Source organism: Anabas testudineus, chromosome 10 (assembly GCF_900324465.2).
Source record: "Anabas testudineus chromosome 10, fAnaTes1.2, whole genome shotgun sequence".
Taxonomy (NCBI): domain Eukaryota; kingdom Metazoa; phylum Chordata; class Actinopteri; order Anabantiformes; family Anabantidae; genus Anabas; species Anabas testudineus.
Window position 1 is genome coordinate 16,677,966 of NC_046619.1, and position 21,243 is coordinate 16,699,208.

The following is a 21,243-nucleotide window of genomic DNA, read 5'->3' on the forward strand; positions in this document are numbered from 1 at the left end:
AGCCTGCAAAATGACAATAAAGTTGTTGTCTGGAGCTGTGCATGCTCAGACTTCTAGGACCTAACGCCCCACGTAAGGTGTCTAGGACTTCTTATCCACTGAGGATGTTTAATCTGCTGAGAATAAAATGATGTGGTTAATGACTACAGGAAGGTGACTAAATGATCTTGAGGTTAAAACATCATCGTTTTGAAATTTATCATTTCTAGGAATTGCTAATTAATATGCAGTTCTATAAAATACGTACCCTGTCAGACATCAGACATTGGAAAACAATGCAGATAATATTGCGGAAACATCATAATTGAAATCTTTTCATCAACCCACAGATATTTAATGTTGTAATCTACAGCAATATAACCTTCATGGAGCTGTATTGTTACTTTAGACTGGATTGGTTTGGCTAGCTGTTCCTCATAAAGTAGAAATATGCACAGTTACTGAACACAAGCAAAAGTTGAGGTTGTGTAGTTCAGGACACAAAGCCTTGGATACATTTAGAAAATATCTTCCAGTTTAAATTATTTCCTCCTCTGCCCAAACAATAAGTTTCCACTGCAGTCACAAAATCATTTCAAAGGCAAATGAAAGCCTTTGCAAAAAGTAAGGATGCCATTCCCTTTTTTCCAAAACTCTAAAATCTTCTCAATTTCCAGTTCATTGCAAAGCCAAAATACCATTATATTCTACAAACAAAGTGTTGGACTGATTCAATATAGTATAGTTATGACAGTACCTCGCTACTCAGTGACTTTTATCCATTGTCAGCACATGTCATCAGTGACGCTCTAAACTGTTTAGACTGATTCAGAGAAATAAACAAAAAAATATGCTCAATATGCATCGACATTCACTGAAATAAAAAGCAACTTGTGCCTGAAGACAGATGTAACAAGAATCTAAACTGTCAGCTTTATGAAAACCACCGTGAAGACTAATCAAGGAGAAATTTAGCTGATTTTTAAGGCAACTAATCAAATGAGTTATTCAGTCACGGTTACAATGGGGATACGTGGAAAGATTTGAGGACCTACGGTCCTCTAACATCTGGTCTATGGCCCAGCCTTTGAAAGATACTAGCTGGGAAAAGCTGCTGTGTTACACCTACATACACAGAACAGACAGGATTTACTTTTACTGCATGTTTGTTGCATTTAGTGATCCAAAAACATGTAAACCCACCAAATGATAGCTGGCTTTTACGCGGTCCACATTTTCACAAGAAAAGACTTGTCATAAATAAACTGAATGTTTTCCAGGCAGAATTCAATTACCCCTGTCAGCCACTAGTAATGAGTAACAGCCAGTGCATGCTCTCATTCAATTTCACTGTCCCTAGGGAATGATGTTTGTCTGATGTCTTGATTTTTTTTTTTTTAACAACGATGATGTTTCTGTGGCCTGCTTAGTCTGGCAAAACAGTCAAATCAAACATTAATTTGACTCTGTGCCTCAGTAGATGAAAGCAGCCTCGGTTTGCTTTTAAGGTTTTGGATGAGAATGAGTGTGTTTGGTGACATTATAGACCTCTTTAGTCAAATAAACCGCCTGACTTAAAAGTTCACTGACTAAAATATTTCACAATTTCATAAAAAAAATCTTTAGAAGACTTCATGAGGCCATGTGTTCTAGTTCATATAAGTTTCATATTTTAAAGAAGAGAAAGAATGGTCGACCCAGTTACCCCTAATCTCTGGCTCAATACATTGTTTAGTTTATGCGGAAATTCTCATATAATGAATAATTCCACTTTAATTAGTGCATATTAAAAGGAAGCTGGGCCTCATCAACAATTATTACAGCATAAATCTTAACCAGGGCTTTGAGAGGCATAGCCTTCTTAATTAACATTTGTTTTATTCAATATTTCCCTTTTCACTACAACAACATTTATGACTATTTGTCCCGTGAGATGCTGGCACTGCCTTGTTGTGTAATTTGACAAATCACACAGGCCTGTATTCACCTGGTAAGAGTGCATCATACTGTATCAATATGCCCGTTTGCAGGCAAAACAACAGGGTTCAACAAGGTAGCTGCTTCACAAGGCCTTCAGAGAGAGAGAGAGGGGGGAGGAGAGGGAGAGGATGATATTTAAAAAGGTTTTGCTCAGCGGAAAGCCTATGAGTTTAAAGTGACTGCAGTGGTATTTGGTGTCATCCATTTTGAGATCAATGAATGGTGTGTTTGTAGCTCAGACTCAGTGAAAAATGCCATTAACTCCACTGCCCTCTATAGAGGAAGTGAGCCAGCACAGATATGTGCCATGAGGATGGGGGACATCTCTGTCTTTTGCTAGTTATCGCTGACCTCTTATCTTCCTTAATCCTTCCCTCCTAATTACCTATCCATTCTTTCCCTCCTCCCTCCTTACTTCATATCCCTGCCCCTGACTGATGGTTAGCAGATGATCATCTGGACAGGAAAGGTTGAGGTGACTCCCAGTCTTAAGCCACACTTCATTAAGTGAGCTTCATAGTGTCCCAGTTCAGTTACTGGTGTATTCCTAGTTGAACAAAATTAATGAGCTGTGTAGGAGTCACAAGGCACCATAAAAGTAACTGGAGCCAACAGGTTTTGAGATTTCACGATGATGTGAGAGGAGGGAGATACTGTAGGCACTGTGGTGATGGCAGCATCTGTTCTGGAAACCGGATTAGGCTAAATCCAAAATAAAGCCAGGCCCTATCTCTAGAGAAATTTTAACTCCACATGAATATTGATGGAAATGAGTCTTAACCTGAGTGCAAAACAACTGTTAACCCCTCTGACTGATGAAATGTTGTTAACAGCACTCGCTGCCCCCACCATCATTCACAGCCAGAGAATCACTTGACTCAAACACCATTTGTGCATCCCCGCCAATATATCTACGGGAAGAGGTGATGGTGTTTGTTTGCTCTACAACATTTCCACACTGCATAAAATGGTGCAAGTCCTCTGATACAAGCAAAAGCAGTTTATGAGAGCAACTGGGCACTCTGGTGCATTTTGGCAGCAGTGCTGCACAGCAAGCTGCTTGTGATTCCTGGCACCAAATGTAATATCAGCCCTACACAGGCATCAAACTTCACTGCCCCCAAGTCAACATTAACACAAAGGCAGTTAATGTCTTGTAGCCAAACCTCTGGCTCCCACTAAGAGGGCAAGAAAATACTGGCTAAAGAAGATGGGACAGAAAGACTTTGTAGGACTTGAGGTTTATATTTGATTCCCATCTCAGTTTGCATGTTTCATCAGAAAAAAAACACTGACTTTATTTAAATATTTCACTGCTCAATTATAATCTGATAGCCGCAGAAACAACTTTAAATCTTTAAATAATGTCTTTCTCAACAAGCAAAACATTTTTATTGCCAGGTATTACTCATAACATTGGCCATCTCTCTTCTCGTGATGATGAATGTTAAATATGAATATCATGTTTAATCCCAAATGAACAAGAACTATAAATGTGGCCAAATAAATGCCCATAATCACTGAGAAATAATCTTTTGTTTCTAGAACAACAGATTATCCTGGGAATTGGAGAAGCTTCCTTCAAAGTACTGTCAGAAAAGCATGGCTCATCTGTACCACAGCATTCATGTACAAATGATGGAAGTTGCATAATGCATATTTTGGTGAAAACATTACTATGTCATCTGCATATTATTTAAACCTCATGTTTTTAAATTTCAGATTTGCTATAACAAGCAGTGCTTCAGCCTCATTTTTGAAAAAGTCATTTTTCACATTGTGGCATTTTAATGTGTTATCTTAAGATAATAGAAGGCACTGCATAGTTTTTTATGGACTATCAACAGTTATCTGATGCTATAAACACATTGTAATCAGTAGCCAACTTATATATAAGTGACCTGACTGACCTGCATATTTTAATTTGAAAAGCAACTTAAACTTTAGGCACAGAAACATAACTCAGTGGAAATTGACTCAGAAGCGGAAATAGCCTGTGTTTAGTTTACATTGTTTATTTTGTCCCCCTGCCCCCAAAATAAAATGGAAGAACATTTTCAGCCATAAATCATTTCAATCATATTTGACTGTTTACTAGAATTTTCAACATATCAAACCTTAAACCCAGTGTGTGCACACAACACTGGTTGAATGCATTATTGTTTCCCCTTCCTATTGCAGATATTCATGCATTACAAGTTGGTGTGCACAGAATTTGATTAGTTCATCCAATTCTGCGTGCACTCTGGAGACTAAAGCAAATGATCTAGCAAAGCTACCCTTTTTTCTGTTCATACAAACCTGACAAAAATCAGGTTCCACAGACCTGAACTCAATGTTTAATTCAAAAGAAAAATAACAGAAAACTCAACAACTTTTGTGCCTCACAAAATGAGTGGAGATATTCAAACTGCCCAGTACTCCTGAACAGATGAAGAGGAGATTGCTAGATAATTAAAAGGAACCAAAGAAAAATCTATTTGATACTGTAGAAAACTCTGCAGTGCACAACACTGAAGAAAGAGAGATTTAACAGAGAGAGCAAAGCAGGCGAGCAGGAGGGAGGGAGAAAGGCCAAGTACCAGACAGAGCATTCATTATCACCTGACTGACCTGCATATTGCGCAGTGTGAGCGTAATGGGAAAGGACACACTCATCGGCCAAAGCCCAGCAAGAAAGAAGCTTTTCATTCCTCCTCTCTTTCCTCTCTCTTAAGCAATCTGTCACTTTCTTACTCGGTTCAATTTCTATTCTCAGACAACGTACTGTAGGATCCCATTGTTTTCCAAAACACAATAAGAGCTTGCTGAGACACAGTAGTCATGCCTAATGTAATGCATACTAAATAGGTTGTGTACTGCGGTTTCTCTGAACAGGACTATGTAACAGCTAAATGTGCAGTTAATGAATGCTTTAATCTCCTTTTTCATTATTGTGAGATTGTGTTAGTTACATGCAAGGGCAGTAAAAGTAGCAGAGTTACAGATGATGTGGAGATGTGATAAGAAGATTAAGAGTCCACAGCTGTGCTAGGGGTTCTGGGAGGCTGTGCACGGTGGTGCTTTGAGTTAAATGCTGACATTAGCATACCAACACACTCACAATGTATAATGTTTATCATGTTCATCTACTCAGTTTAGCTTGTTATCATACTAACATATGCCAATTTGCGCAGCACATAAAATGCACCTGAAGCTGATGTGAAAAAAGAATCTATGTGTCAGACGGGTAAAACAGCTTCAACACTCCAGCTGTTTTACAGGGAAGGGAAGGAGGCAAGAAAAATAGTAAATGAATACATGAACTCATGGTCAGTGACTTCCTAATTTGTAAATATCTGAGTCAATTAAATAATAATGATAATAATAATAATAATAATAATAATAATAATAATAATAATAATAATAATAATAACAAAAAATTGCTAAGCTTGAAACTCAATCTTTAATGGCACATACTGGCTCAAGAAAACTGCTGTTATTTTGATTTCCAATCTTTAATTTCTTCTCATTTAAATGCACTGGCTCGGTTGAGCCAAAGAACCATTGCAAATAATCATTTAATTATGATTATAATAAACAATGCTGCTTTGCACCAACATTTCATTTGAGATAAATAAAGTTTTGTCTTGTGTTATTGAAAAGCAGTGTTACACTTTCTGAGTAAATAAAGTATTTTGGAAGTGAAACCATCTCCAGCTGTTTACCAGAGATACTGTTTTTTTAACAACCAGCAAACAACCCAGAGGTTTGAGTATTTAATGGGAAAACAAGAATAAGGTCTCTAGTATGAGGGCAGTAAACTGATGCAATCCATGGTCAATAACTACCCAGCACATTTATTTAGTCACAATTTCACGCAGGCACAAACAAGGTCCACTGTTCCAGAATCCCAATGAATGTATCACCTTCTCAGGTGTGGCTTCCCTTATGTGTTAATACTGTGAACAAGTTGACAAATTATGACTTGAGCTACACCTTTACATAAGAGTCACATTAGATTAAAAAGTAAAATCTCTCAAATGACATTGTTCTGTTTGCATATCTAGGTTCACAAATAAAATGAGCTTTCATGTGATTTCTGTGAAAGTGTGTGTGTGTGTCGATGCTCTCAGTGTCTGAAAGCTTTATGAATCATGTGTGTGAGCTTGAATGCGATTAACACTTTGAATCAGTAACCTTGACAGTAATCACTGAGAGGATATGCCAGATTTTGGATGTTTGCACAAAAAAGCTAAAGTGGACGTGGAAGAAATAAATATGATTAAAGGTGCAAAATTCTAATCCAGGAAAGAGAGAGAAAGGTTCAGAGGTTAAGGCAAGAAGGAAGACCGGCCTTTTTAGAGGTAGTTACAAAAAGATATTTAGACACTAAGTACTATGAGTATGATATAATCCATAAATCTTCTTTGTGATTTATTTGAATGAATGCTTCTGGTGAACAGGAAAAAAAAATGATGGAAACATAAAATGCACACACCCAGACCTAGGCCTCTTACCGGTGACTCGACTTGATCTGTAGTCTTTGTACATCCCCGAGATGCAGCGTTGTTGTTGCCGTGTACGATATCAGCTTCCCTGGCGTAGTGGCAAAACTGTTATATCAAACAAAAACAAAGATAGCAAAAGTCGGATCAGTTGCCGTTTGTTCTGTTCATAAAAGTGTCTCCTAAACCTCAACACTGCAACTTACGTAGCTTATTCATTCTGGAGTCATTCATGAACGCTGACTGAGAGCAGTTAAAGAAAGAGACAAAATAAAGAGGCTTTGTCTTGAATAGAGAAAGAAGACAAACAGAGGAGAATGTAATTCATTCACTTCTCCATAAGGCACGACCTCCCTGCTTTGTGGAGCAGAAGCTCATCCGAGCCAGAGAGGGCTCTGAGGCGCGGTAGGGTCCCATTGACTGCAATATTAACACTCAAACTGGGGGGGGGGGGGATCAGCATAGAGGAAATACGAAACGCTGCCAGAAGGATGCACAGAGAATTCTGTAATGCATTTCATTCCACCGAGAGGGGCCCTGAGGGTGCCATGATGACCAGAGTAATTGGCTTTCTGTGGCTATGATAATCTGTATCAGTCATGCCATGCCAACATACTCTCAGGCCACTAAGAAGGTCACAGTGATCCCCAAACCTCCCTCGTCTCTGCTGACAGCAGCATCAGAATTTTTACTAAAAGAGCACATCAGCAGGACACTTACTTTGAATTCTTTGGATTTTAAGTTCAAGACTAGTCAAGTTAGACCTTTTGTCAATTGTTGATTTGGGGTTTAGTTTGTTTTATTGTTGTTGCCAATGATAAACAATGCAATTCAGATACTACTTTATTATTATATTATGCATAACCCATTAAATAGTCTACAGTGTGCTGGCCAAGATGTGTGACTTGATTTTGTGGGCATCAGTTCAGAAATGTGGGTGAACATTTTGCTCTGTCAGTTTTATATTTTGGAGATATTTTCAACAGATTGCCACTGTGCTAATACAAAACATATTCTAGGTAGCAATGTGCATCTCATAAAGAGTAATGAACATTATTTTTGATAGATATGAGTAAACATGTCATTGTAGCTGATGCTCATTAATTTTTAAGGGGTACTACCATTGTTATGATGACATTTATGAATCAATATTTAAATCAGCACACACAAAATCACAGATACAGTGATTAACGCAGCAATTTTCACCTCTATCAGCATCAGATTATCATCAGCAAGTTTTATTTTTATTATTTTTCTGGCTTCTTCTGCAACATATTTCAAGTCTGTCAAACTCTGGTTCAGGCACACCACTTCCTTGGCAGTGAAACAAGCTTCTACATATATTACTACTAAAGCGTCTGTTGTGGTCAATACAGACAATGAACACAATAAAAGTAGTATTGCCAAAGTGCAGCGTTCTTCCCAGGTTTCTGCAGGCTGCACTGTGGATTATTTTTACTTGCATTTGTTTGTGGTGAGCTGACCTCCAGTGACCTAAAATGACTCACTGAAGATGATCTGATCCCTGAAGATGGGATATGGTGAGGGGATATTTATGAGCAAATGCGCAATTGTTTGCTTTTTTCCGCATGGTTTCAATATAGAAAACAATGTAGACTGGAAATAACTGGAATGCTTGGGGAATGGGAAGAAATACTGTAAACACTGGCTTGTGTTTATATATGAGCTCTCAAAGCATGAACATTTCACAACAAACTAAGATACAAAAAAATAAAAAAAAAAGGAAGCCTCACTATTCCGAAACCCCATCTTGACAAATCGGAAACCCCTTTTTTAAAAATAATGGTTTGCAGCCCTTGTAAAATGGCTTGTTAGGACAATGTTTACAATTAAAAGAGCACTGACCCATGATTTGCATTAAAAGGTTAGTAATTAAAAATGTTTGCACAAATGTGCAAGTTTTTAAGAAACACAAACAAAAATCATAACTGTGTACAAATTTTACACCTACCTTAATCGGTCTTGTTTTCTCCGTTAATATAATTATATCTTATAAATGTTTACAAGGTAAGAAAGTAAACATGTAAAAAGTGGTAGTGTATACGACAGTCAGGACAATGCAGAATAGTCAGAGCTGCTGTTTATTTGCTTTTACACATGATTGTAGTAGTAGTATACTTGTAAACAGAAGACCATAATGAGTGTATGTCTCCTCTTGCACTGACAGGCATTTGGACCAGCTGAAAATGGAGGCACACCATTCACCACAGTAATGGCAACCCCAAAGCAAAATGAATGCCAAAAAGCAAATGCACACACTCCCGCTATGAGAAGAGAAAAATAGGCTACTTATTCTCCATCAGTATGGCATTAGTCTAAACTTTGGAAGAGTAATGACAGTTATTTTAATTTGGGAAAATAAGAGTTTTCTTAATGGGGAGATGCAAAGAAAATCCATTTTTAAAGTCTTTGTGGGCACAACAACAAATGGCATTCATCACTCTTAGGGCGCCCACTTTCTCCATTATATTTGTTATTACCAGCATTTTTCATTTCCACACACTTAGCTCTAAAATACTTTTCTATAGTTAGCAAAAGCTCGAGTTGCTAACTTGAGGAAATGTGTACACTAATGATTATGAATGAAACAGAAGCTGTGAGGGAAGTTTCACACTAGCCTTTGAAATCAGTCTGTGAAATTGTGATTCAGATGCAGCACGATTAATATGCAAGCTTCAGAGTAAGCACAAAAGCTGGAGAACTGTGCTCCAGACAGAGCTTTGTGCAGCCACACTTTCTGAGACCATGGGTGTTACTGAAATGAAAAACATAGATTCTTGTAGCAGAAATGCAACTTGAATTGTTTCCCAAAATGAGGAATGCTGCTAGTACAGCACAAGCTGCTTAAAATGATAGACAGATGATTGTTTGGTCTTAATTATTAGTAAATAATAATAAATGAATAAATACAAATGAAATATCTCACAGGCATAGCATGAGAGATGGTTATTGATGGCTGTTTGACTAATAAATCAATAGAGCAAATGCACAAAAATGCCCATTTTAATACTTCAAAATGCCATATGTTATTCTTATGCATTGCCACCAACAGATATTCATCATTTAGAGTGTTCCATGTGTTTAGCCTTGTGTAAGTATATAGTATTTACATATGTATGTCCACACACAGAGCTGAGCACATTAGTCATCTTGACCAACACGAGGCCTTACAACATTTACAAAGTCTAACAGGTTTCAGAGGATCCCCTCAGCGGATAGAGAATAATCTGAGTCAACTGGCCCCTGTAGTGATGGAGAAGGGAGATAGCCCATAATAGCCCAGATAGGTCCATTTATCTTCTGTCTCTATGGCAGGAAAACTGTACTCTTGGAAGGCACAAACCAAATCACCCTCTGCAAGAACTTAGAGCTTTGGATTAATCTTACCAACTTCACAAGAACTGAACAGTGCCTCACAGGCTGCTCTCAGCTAGCGTTTCTTTCCTGTGGTTGTTCCCCAGCCTTAATGCTCATCTCTGTGGTCAGGCAGCAGCATGGAGGTTTTGACATGTTTCTGAAAATTATAAACTAATTCACAACATCAAGTAATGTGCGAAACATAAGATGATGATGGTCCCTGTTTATGTACTGTAGATGTGCAGTACTGAAAACATACAATCAAAAAGTCGTACTCAATCCCAGCATCAACCAACAATCATGTTTTAAGCAAGATTTCTCTATGGGTAAATGTTACATGTCATTTTATTTCAGCAGTTTACTGTTGCTCTTTAAGGTTCTCAGAAACTCTTGATACTGTATGAGTCATAACCTACCATCATTCATTTATGACAGCATGTAAACTGCAGATACACATTGGGTTTTTGAAGACGATAACATTACTGTTGTTGCACACATACAACGGTCACAGCTTATTTTGCTGCTGCTAGAAAAATACTGTGGCATTTAATAAAATGCTGTGCAACTTAACTGTGTTATATCTGAGAGATAAGAACTGACTAAAAGCATTAACAATATACTAGCCTAAAATGATCTAGTCACAGCATAACATATGTAATTGTTCTGTGTTGTGGCAGATTTAAAGTAATATAATCTTAAACTAGGAATGCAGAATTCAGAATATACTCTATAACTAATTAAATGTTTCCATCAACTTCTCAGAGAAACTGATGTGTTTGCTCTTCAAAACAAACCCACTTGTGGTTTGCTTTATTACATGCAAAAATGAAAACAGACATTTGAAAGTTTAAGAATATGATATTTGTTGCATTAGCAAATGCAACACTAACATCCTATTTAATATGTCTCAACCACCAGTTGTAACCGAAACTAAATTTCTTTGACGATGGCTGAAGGAAAGCCAGAAAAGTTCATCACAGCAGCGATATCTTTCCCGCCATCTAAGGAATAACATAATTGCTTTAATCTTCAAGTACTGACTTCAGACAGAGATTACATTTGGATAAACCATGTGTCCCCATAAATTGGTCTTCATTTATCACCAGCTAAATTTCAGCAGCAAGTCATCCTATTGCTACAGCGCTGTTGTATTATTGAACCTAGTGAAGCTGAGGATGGTCATACTTTAAAGACTAAAGACTTTAGCTTGCATTATTAAGTTGTGTGGCCATGTAATTGCAAAGGGCTCACATATTTACCTTGGCAGCATATGGATGGTTTGATGTGTAATGACAAGGAAACCCTTTGCAGTTGTCACATATCACATGCAGATTTTAGGGATGAAAATGCTCCAATGGAGCAACTGCCATGTTTTTAATGATGTGATTACATCGTTTCCTGCCATCACACTTTGTGCATACTCTACAATCAACCTAATTCATAGTTTTTGATCACATACAACATGCATTGCATAGTATATACTAAAATACAGTCACAGATGTTCTCACACAATTGCAAACATGCAATCATGTGTTTGTTTGGTAATGAGCCCCCACAGACATGTTGAAGAGATGACAGTCTGTCAAGCTTTCCTACACACAAGGAAACAACATGTGGGAGAGATGGCAGCACAACTGTGCTGCAATATGTGAGGCCACAATGTAAAACACTTATAAATACTTAAAAATAAATAAATACAGAGAAACCCTAAAGCAGCCATCTGTTCCATTGGTGTTGTTTCTTGAAGATATGGTCACTGATTTGTCATAAATGTTACACTTATTTCTGTTATAGAGTGAACTGGTCCAGAAACAGTTAATATAAACAAATTAAAAAACTACTGACATTCACTCCTGTCAGCAGTGGGTAATAAATATGATGCAACAGAAGAAGAATGTCTGTATAGCATTTCAACAAACTGATGAACTGCTCGACATGTTGACGTTAGACTGTACGGTAGATGTAACACTGCACATGATAAAAAGTTTTGACTTGAAAAAGATTTAAAATACTTATAAACAGCAAAGCAGCCAGAGGGCAGAGAGAGGGCAACAAGAAGACAGAGAGAACAAGACAGACATATCCAGTGTTTGCTACCAAACAACGATCAAAGTGAAAGAAACTGGTTACAAGTGGGGTGCATCTTCCGTCGTTTAGACACAGCTCGGGCAGAAAACTCTGATATTTGAGCAGGAAAACAATTTTCCGCAATGTTAAGAGACATAGACAGCAAACCAACACAACACCATTTTCTGTCACTGCAAGATAGGAAACAAGGCTTTCAGTGTGAGGAAAGCAATAAAATGTGTGCATAATCGAGTAACAAATGGAATTTAATTTTAGATATTAAGGAAAAGCGGTAGTTTTAAGCTACCCAATGTAATATAAACATCTGACTGTGTGTCTGCAAGCTAATAAAACCAATCCGATCCAAACCCCAGTGACAGAGGCCATCAAAGAGCACTTATTATGCTCAAGTATTATCCATTTAAACATACAACAAAAACAGATGCTGTTAGTTATCTAACAATTATTTTCACTATCATTAATCTGCTGATTGATTTAATTGACTAATTCTGTGCCTGACATATTTTCTCAGGTTAATCTCAAGTTAATGCGATAGAATGACCTTTTTATGACAACCTGTAGTCTACTTAACTCAAAGAGAAGATACTGTATTTTTTTAATCTAAGACTAGCAGCAAATTTAAGAATTATAAGGTTCATTTTGAAAAATGTTAAATGATAATTCACATAGTTTCTGATAATTTTTATTAATGAATCTTAAATACCCTATGCCCTAAATACTAAAACACAAACACTACTTTGAGTCTCCTCACATGTATCCTTTCTACATGTAATAAAACACAAGCAATAAAGAAACTAATGAACCTAGCCAAACTGCTTTTTGTAATTTGCGAACACACTTCTGGTCTCTGAGCCACAAAACCCTGTTAACTGACAGCCATAGTGCTGGTTATGGGAAACAACCTTACTGACTGAACGGTTCCACTAAAGGCAGTCTTGGGAGAGACTCCATAATTTGCGAGTGGGCTGGAAGCCAGTCGGTGTTGGTTAACAGCCATAGACTTGTGCTGTCTTTACATTCATGGCCAATGAGGAGGTTGGGGAAATCATTTTCTCCCTCTTGCTCACAGACACAGTGTGCAGCCCAGGATATCACTTGGTGGTGCCAAAAAAAAAAAAAAGTATTGAAAAAGACAAAAAATAAACAGGATTTAATATCAGCGGCAAAGAGAGAGACAACTATTTAGGTGGGTAAATTATTATTTTGTGGAATAGTGTATCCCATTAGATCATTCCAGCATGTTAATTAGGCAAAATGTGACAAACGGAATTTAGAGAATATAGAATATTAATAGTAACAATAAATGTTTACTAGATGTGGCAATAAAGAGGAACAACAGTGTTCTGTTGTTGGATATCTTTAATATATTTATCTTTGGCTCGATACAGTAAAATCTAAGGCTTTTATACCTTTACAATTCCCCAAACCACACCTTTTAATGGTGTCCTTGCGTCGAGAGGCTGTTTCTGGAAAAGAGCAGAGATGTTGAGTCAAGCAATCCCTGGTAAATACAGTAAAGGTTTCAAAACGCTGTCTTGCATGTGAAGGGGTAGATGTAGCTCAGCTCTCCCTATCACAAGTACTTAAGTCAGGGAACAAAGGTAGAAGGGCAGGCTAAGCATGTGTATAAAGGGGAAATGATGAGACAGGGAGGCCAATTCTGCCACTAAGGACAGGACACAACCCGTCTTTAACTGTGATGTCTCAGTCAGACCTATGACATACAGACTAAAATATTAAACCCATATCAAGTAGGATAAGTAATACTTTAACAGTGAAATCTGAAAAGAAATTCAAATGATAGCTCATCTGAAGAGAATCAAATTTCATATAGAGAAATGACAAGCAGTCCTTTGAGGAAACTGATCTGTTAAAGGATCTGGAAACCCTCGATAAGCTCCAAACAAAAAAAGCACTCTTTGTAGTAAGGTTCCCACTGACTGAAATCGTTTTAGGCAACCCAAACACTCGTCGGCCTGAGGAGGATGTTGTCTTGCATTACAACAAATACTGTGTGTGTGCCATGCTGTGAGTCAATGACCACAGGCTGCAGAATTCAATCTTCACTTTACAAAACAAATACATAAATAAGTATCTACACTACTATCATTACTTAATTATGTTACCTGTGCCATATTTTGCTTAATTAACATTAAAGTAAGCTAAAAAAAAAAAAAACAGAAAGAGAAGTACACTACTGTCCTAAATTACTGGTCATGCAATGAAAGCCAAGTGAGCAGCTGTCTCACTTTGAACGGATTCTGTTTCTGCTGGTGCCAGCAGCACATGGTCTGCACTTTTCCATATCTTTTCATACTCTGCATAAAAAAGTAAAAAAGGAAATAAGAAGATCAACATTGTTGATTGGTGCTTATGTAATTTATGCTGCAAGGGTCCAGAATTAGGAAGAAAGGAAATCTGGCTGCCACTGGTACGAATAGTATTAATAAAAGAATCCCATCTGTTCTCAGACTACATGTTATCAGGAGGCATCCACCTCCTTATTCAGCTGGTCCATTGGGTTCTCTCTAGTCCTGACCAGAGTGCACAGCATTGGACTGAAAACTAAACAAGTCTGTTCTTCTCCTTAATGTAGGCTTCTCTCTTAAGACCTAATTAGCTCAACACTGAAACCACCTCTTATGAGAAGAATAAGATGCTTACCATTATTGCCTAGAGATAGTTAGGTGTATTTTTTTTGAAGAAAGACGCATGTCATTGGATGAAATCAAAGTCATGCTGTTGCTGTTGTTGATTTCATTCCAATCAGATTTCCTTTAATTTGGCAGGTCATCATTAAAAAGTGAATGAAAGGCAGCTACCACGTATTTAATTAAGTCCCCTAATCTTACAATACAATTTCTTTTTTTTTTTCTTTTTTAATCTTGTTTCTACCTGTTCTTTATCTGTAAAAGTATATAACTAGCTGTCAGTCACTGGAATTAGATTTGTCCACATGAGACCATCTTGCGCTGCATATGCAAGATAACATCTCCAAAGATACCCAATAAATGTGATGGTTTAATGTTTAGTTAAGTGACCATGAACACAAAACGTACCAGCAGCTTTCTATACTTGCGATTATTTTTAACATGACAACAGCTGCGCTCAAACACACAACCACAACAGGCTTTGAGGCTTGAAGAAAAACACATTAGTGTCTTTTGTTCTGGTCTCTGTTCAGACTCCTGAAGGAAATTTAAATTTGTTTATTAAGGGAAAAGCAGACCTGAAAGTAACTATTACTCTCAGGTGTAACAGTATAGGATTCACACAAGCTAACAAAAAGCTGCTGTGATTGGTCATGGATGGGACTCATCTCATCATGGGTGCAATAAAACAGAATTACACCTATTGTCATACCTGATGCTGTTTAGTTTACTATAATCCAGGTCTGTCAGATCAGGTGCTTTATTGGCTGACATTGTGTAGTTTGAAAAAGCAATTAGATGTCTTTATATGACTCAAGCTCATAATGAGAGTAGCTCAATTGTCCTGCTGCCTGTTTCCTCACATACTAAGTGTACTGGCACTCAGAAAACTGCTCATCTCTGTCTGGCCCAATTGACTGATGGATTTCCAAACTCTGCATCAGCCAAAGCTATTAAGCGGTCTGCTGGAGCGAAATGACTTTACTGTTCCCAGAGTGCAACATTAGGCTCAGCAATTCCTGCCGGCTATTGTCTAGGGCCACTGTGACAAAGTTAATTTCTTGCCAGACAAGCACAAACACGTATGCCATCACACACAATAAATAAGAGTGAATAGTTTCTTCTTTTTTATCCTGAGACATCTCTGAGGTAATAGTTAGTAGTAACCATTATTAGTCAGTGTGTAATACAGTAACTACCTTTACCCATTCAGTATCTCATGGTATAGCTAAGACTTGCATTATTAAGTTTAACTCTACCCAGAAAACAATCTGTTTAGATATGTTGGAGTCTACTCTAAATCATTCCTGGTTATACCAGAATGTTAGGAGATAAATCCAGAGTCTATTAATGGAGACAGAGGGAATGTTCTGAGCATCTTGTGGCACTGTGTGAACCAAATTTCCCTGCCATGGTTAAACAAACACAGAGCTCATTTCCCAGTCCAGAGATCTGGCTGTGGCTATTTCCCAACAAGGACTAGTGAAGGTGCAGTGTATATGCACTACACATGCAGTACATGCAATATAATGCAGCCTGTAGAAACTGCAAATAGTACATATAGAAAAATAACGACTAATGTAGGATTGTGCAAATGTAAAAAAAGAAAAAAAGAACTTAATAAATCTGTGTCCTCCCAATGCTGACATATGCCTGTATGAAATCATTTAGTACTATTGAGTAGATGATTTGTGATTTCTTGTTGTCCCTAATGTGCTTTAATCTTTGCAAATATAAGCATGCACTCAACATTTGAATGTGCTTTAGTCTGCATTTCATCTTTAGTCAGCCCACAAATAACATGCCTGGACATGTGCAATTATTTTTTAATTAAAGGTGTAGTCTCATTTCATCAAGATATGAAATGTGGTAGATTACAGTGTCAAATTACCTTTTTTTCACACATAAGAAAAGGGTGCAAAAATCTAAGTCTGAAGCTGGATTCATGACAAAACCAACAACTGCAGTCATTTTTATAGGTTTTCAGCATTACTTGGTCATACAATGTGATCTGATCACCCTAAAGCCACAAATGTAAACAAACAATATTTCTAAGCTGATTAATCACCAACTGTTACAATCTCTCATGAAATCAGATGCCGATTTCACTTGTATGGTGCTTTATCTACATTTCACAGACAACTGTTTACATGCTTCCATTTATTGTATAACTCAGAGCAATGATAGGAAGGTTTACCTTGTCTCATTACTAATTGAGACCTTTACATTAAAATATTGTGTTTACAGTGACTCATTCACTGTGACAGAGAGAGACTCCTGTGACGAGCAGGGGTTTCCGCAGTGAAAATGGTAATTTTGTTTTACTTAAGTCTCTTTTGCCATTTTCATATCGCCTTTAATCTTAACAATCTCACAATCATCAGAAACTCACAGGGGGAAAACACAAGCAGTCACAAAGAGACAACCACCATAACTATTAAAACAGAACTATATATTTAGGAACCAATGGATTTTTGAAGGTTTAGCCTATGATGTCCTCTTTAGGGTGGCTTAACTATATAAAACAACATCTGTACATAAAGTTGAAGATAAGACGAACTGCATAACTGCTTAATCAGAAGCTTTAGGCTTTGAACTTACCTGACAGAACAATACACAATCACATGACTGTACCACCTACTAACTTCAGTAACTTCAGTTTTGCTTCATGAATACCTTTACCTTTTACACTTGTATCTCGTCTTTGTTATAGCAGTACAAACTAACTACCTCTGTGGCTAAAACTAAAGTATTTAACTGGAGCAAACTGTCAAGAGTTATTAGTCATATATCTTGTTTTCTAAGCTCCATTGTAGTGAGTGGGGTCTAACTGCAGTGCCTCTTTGTCTGGGCACCTTATCTGCTGTGAAGCACCGAGCTCTGTGCTGCTGTCTCTATTGGCATGGTGATGGAGGAAAGGCCTGCCATCCCAGATAAACCTTCCTCTGTTCTTCCAGCAGCCCAGCAGGCTTCATGTTTGCTGCAGGTGTCACAGAAAATGTTCCCATAGCCATTAGACTTTAGCGCTGCTGGTGACATGCTGGCACCTCTGACTGGAAATGAGTGAAGATGGGGAAAAGTGATGACGGGAGAGATGGAGACAGACAAGACAGAATGAGGGGGGAAAATGTACACTTGGATGGCTACGAAATAGCATAACTTCCCATGTTACAGAAACAAATGATAAAAGTTATTGTGTTGTCAAATTGTGACATGAAATACATCTTCTACAGCCCCAATAGCTCAATCTGTCAATTTGAGCACTCTGGCATGTTAGCTAATCACTAGACACTGCTCATTTAGAAACATATTACGAGCAAAACTCCATAAAAAAGTGCACAGAGCTATTCACGCTTAGAAACACTGCATGTTATGATTATGGTACACCACGAAGAAAAAAATCCAAAAATGAAAGCAAGGCAGGCAGGTTGTAGTAACCACACTGTAATGATGGTTGTTGCTGCTGCTGCTCCAAAACTGTCACCAGGGGAAAAACCTTGTTATGCTGAATATTCAGCAGCCATACTGTTTCCAGGTGGCAAGAGATTGGGTACAAGGAGGCATAATTGAACGCACAACAGCAAGTAGTATGACAAACAGCTAAAATTTGTAGTTTTTAACTTCGACACGAATAACAAGCAGAGTTTTCCCTTTTGTGAATTGGGAATCATAATAAATGTGGGTTGTATAAAGACACAAGAGCCGACCCAAACGTGGAATTATTGATTTTCATAACCTCCTAATGTGCCAAATATTTTTTCAAATATGGGCGGTTCAACCTATTATGACAAAACAAGTAAAAACAGAAAATAAAAACATTTGAGAAACCACTACATTTTTGTCATTTTGCATGGCAAAATACTTCAATCACTAATCACACATAGTAAGATATAGAATTTAGAAGTAAATTATCTATAATTTCAGTTTTAGTCACTATAACACATTTGATATCAGGTGGTTATATAAAGTAGATCTAAATGTATCTCTAAGAGCACATTTTTATCAATATATCTGTGGATACTGAGGACAATGTTAATGTGGGGACAAACAACCGTCCCGCCACCTTGTCAGACAGGGAGCAGGACACCAAACTGGCAGATTAGACCACCTGGCCCTGACAGACTGTCAGCCTATTTATACCGAGGACAATAATTTACACCACGACTGCCCAGTAGCAAAGAGACAGGGATATAGGAGGAGGCAGCTCTGTGTGACGTTCATATGGTGACAAAAAAAAGAAAAGGGCACTGAATATCACCTTGTGCCGCCCAGTAAGGATTTCCCAAATGAGTGAACTAATGGCATCGTCCTCCTCAGCTACTGTTTGTTCCTTCAGTACAATAACACGAAGAAATGCAGTGCTATGTAATCAAATACAAATAAAGTTTACATTCAAATTGTGTGGATTTGTGTGAAACCAAATTGATTAGACATGTCTAAAATAAAAAAATTTAAAAACTACTGTATTTTTTCTTCTGACAGTAGCTATGTGCCCTAAATACTGTAGCGTACTGCACAGGGCTGCAATAGGCTATAATCAGAGTTTGAATTCTAACGCCATTAAACTTGGTGTCGGTGGTAAAAAGGTAAGAAGCAAGTTAATAGGATCAACAGAAATCTAATGACAAGCAGCTGCATATGTAGTGTTAATGGCTTTTGTGTAAACGTGGGCATAAACTGAAATATATTATATTATACCTGCTCTGCCGAATTCTAAATTTGTAATATTACAGTTTTACAGTTAACCACACTGCAATTAAAGCGGGCAACGAGTTGTTTAAACTAAAAACCCCAAAAGAGCTCTATTTTTTGCTCCTGCTGCCGCTGACATTTTCCCATTAGTGGCACGGGCGTGTAATTTGGTGGCACCAATATTTCATTTCAGAGAGCATTTCACACAGTAATGAACATGTCACCAAGTGAAATTAATGTGTCACTGTGTTTAACAGATCCAATAAAAGTAAAGAATTTAAATCACTCAGAAGTTACACATCAGACCCATTATCACAGTTCATACAATGCTGGTGACAGTTTATTTTGCAGTTATTCAACGTTGAGATGTACAAACCAAATGGCACGAACTTTGCAATCTCACTTCAAACGATTTATACTGCATTGCATTACTGCCAAAGCCTGCAACTTTGGCCCGACTCGATCTTTCTGTCGCAACCCTGGGATAGAAAGCTAGAGCAATTTTTCTTTTTTAAATCTCAAGACAGAAAATTACAAACCCCACTGAAAAACAAAGGTTGTTTTTTTAGTGGAAACATTTATGATTCAGGAATTATCTCTGTTCACTAATACAGAGTAATAATGAAGGCTTTTATCAAAGTCAAATAATTACGTACAAGTTAGTGCCGGAAATATAAAGCATAGCATAAAACACATTGATCTAGCATTGTGGAGTTGATATCATCTACATACCAAAACTACAGTATGCTATAGATCCTTATGGCAACACTCTTGTTAATCACTTTGGTCGAATATAAATCCAGGTCCACGCTCACCAATTAACACTTTATATCTAATTTGTTCAAGCTAATTAAAAGCCACAGTATAAAAAGAGGTTGTGGTATTACAAATTTAAAAAATGTATCAATGTAGTGCTGGTAGGTGGATTTTTTACTTTAAGACAGATAAGGCTAGTTGTTTCACCCTGGTTCTAATCTCTGTTGAGTTTAGCTGCACATTTACTGTCTGTTGATTCATACAGACACATATTATTCGAGTCATCGCAACATAAGAAAGCAATATTTTCCTAAAATTACTATTATTTCTATTGTTCTTCATTCAGAGAGTGATGTTTGTCTACAGTGTGTTATTACTCTCAAACATGCTGAGAGCCACTTGCCTGGCATTTTCTTTGCTGAAGGGCAGCCTTCACTCACATTCCTTCCCCATTCACTGTTAAAGAACCAGCTCGTTGAACCTTCCCTTGATGAGAGCAAACATATCTTTGAGCAGAACACCGGGAAAGCCGCTGCAAAAATCTAAAATTATAGATATTGTGTGTGCCTTACTATGTGTTGGTGTGCAGTGTTGAGTGTGTGTAGGTGCTTCAACAGCCATTTCAGCCTACTAGATATCCAATGCCCAGCCTTCTTTTTGAAACAAAAGGCTGGAGGCAGAGATGAGTCTAAGATATTGTAATTAGCTACCACCATCACAAAACTGTTGCTGTGGAAAATGCATTATAAAAAGATGTAACATTTTTTCATGTTGTGTTCATTGAACCAAGTAGTCACTATCCTGCTCTTTAGGCTCATTTGACTTTGCTGCTTTACTTGTTGTACTGAATGCAATTTCAATGTCATTGTGAGAATCACATCCAAACATCTCCCCTCTTCACAGTGCCCACCACACTTCATTCACACACATTGCCATGGAATTGTACTAGCCACTGAGAGTAGGTAACACAATTTGACCACATGAGCAGACAAAATACATTTGTATAAAACACAATGAAGTAAGAATAGTTATTCTTAACCACATAAGTTTACAGCATTAGCTAAAGGCTCTGAGATTTAATGGTCAAACGGAAAATTTACCTGCATTTAGAGCAAGGCGGGTGTTAATTTCCGACCCTGGATCATTAAATGATCACATTCAGTACATAAATGTAACTGCATTTCCAGATCAGCTGCATGTAAATGTAATTTTTGAGACAGGGTTGGAGACAG

The 21,243-nt window shown here is 37.5% G+C and overlaps 1 protein-coding gene across 2 annotated transcripts in view; it reads right to left on the reverse strand.

Annotated features, from left to right (window-relative positions):
- Positions 1-21,243, reverse strand: part of enox2 (ecto-NOX disulfide-thiol exchanger 2) — a 146,131-nt gene that overhangs the window by 107,769 nt on the left and 17,119 nt on the right. Inside the window, exon 3 of one of the 2 annotated variants that reach the window (XM_026358272.1) lies at positions 6,459-6,554. The exons of the other annotated variant lie outside the window; for it this stretch is intronic. Coding sequence (XP_026214057.1) covers positions 6,459-6,492 — 34 coding nt within the window. The 5' untranslated portion in view covers positions 6,493-6,554. The remainder of the gene's footprint in view (positions 1-6,458; positions 6,555-21,243) is intronic. 2 annotated transcript variants of the gene reach the window in all.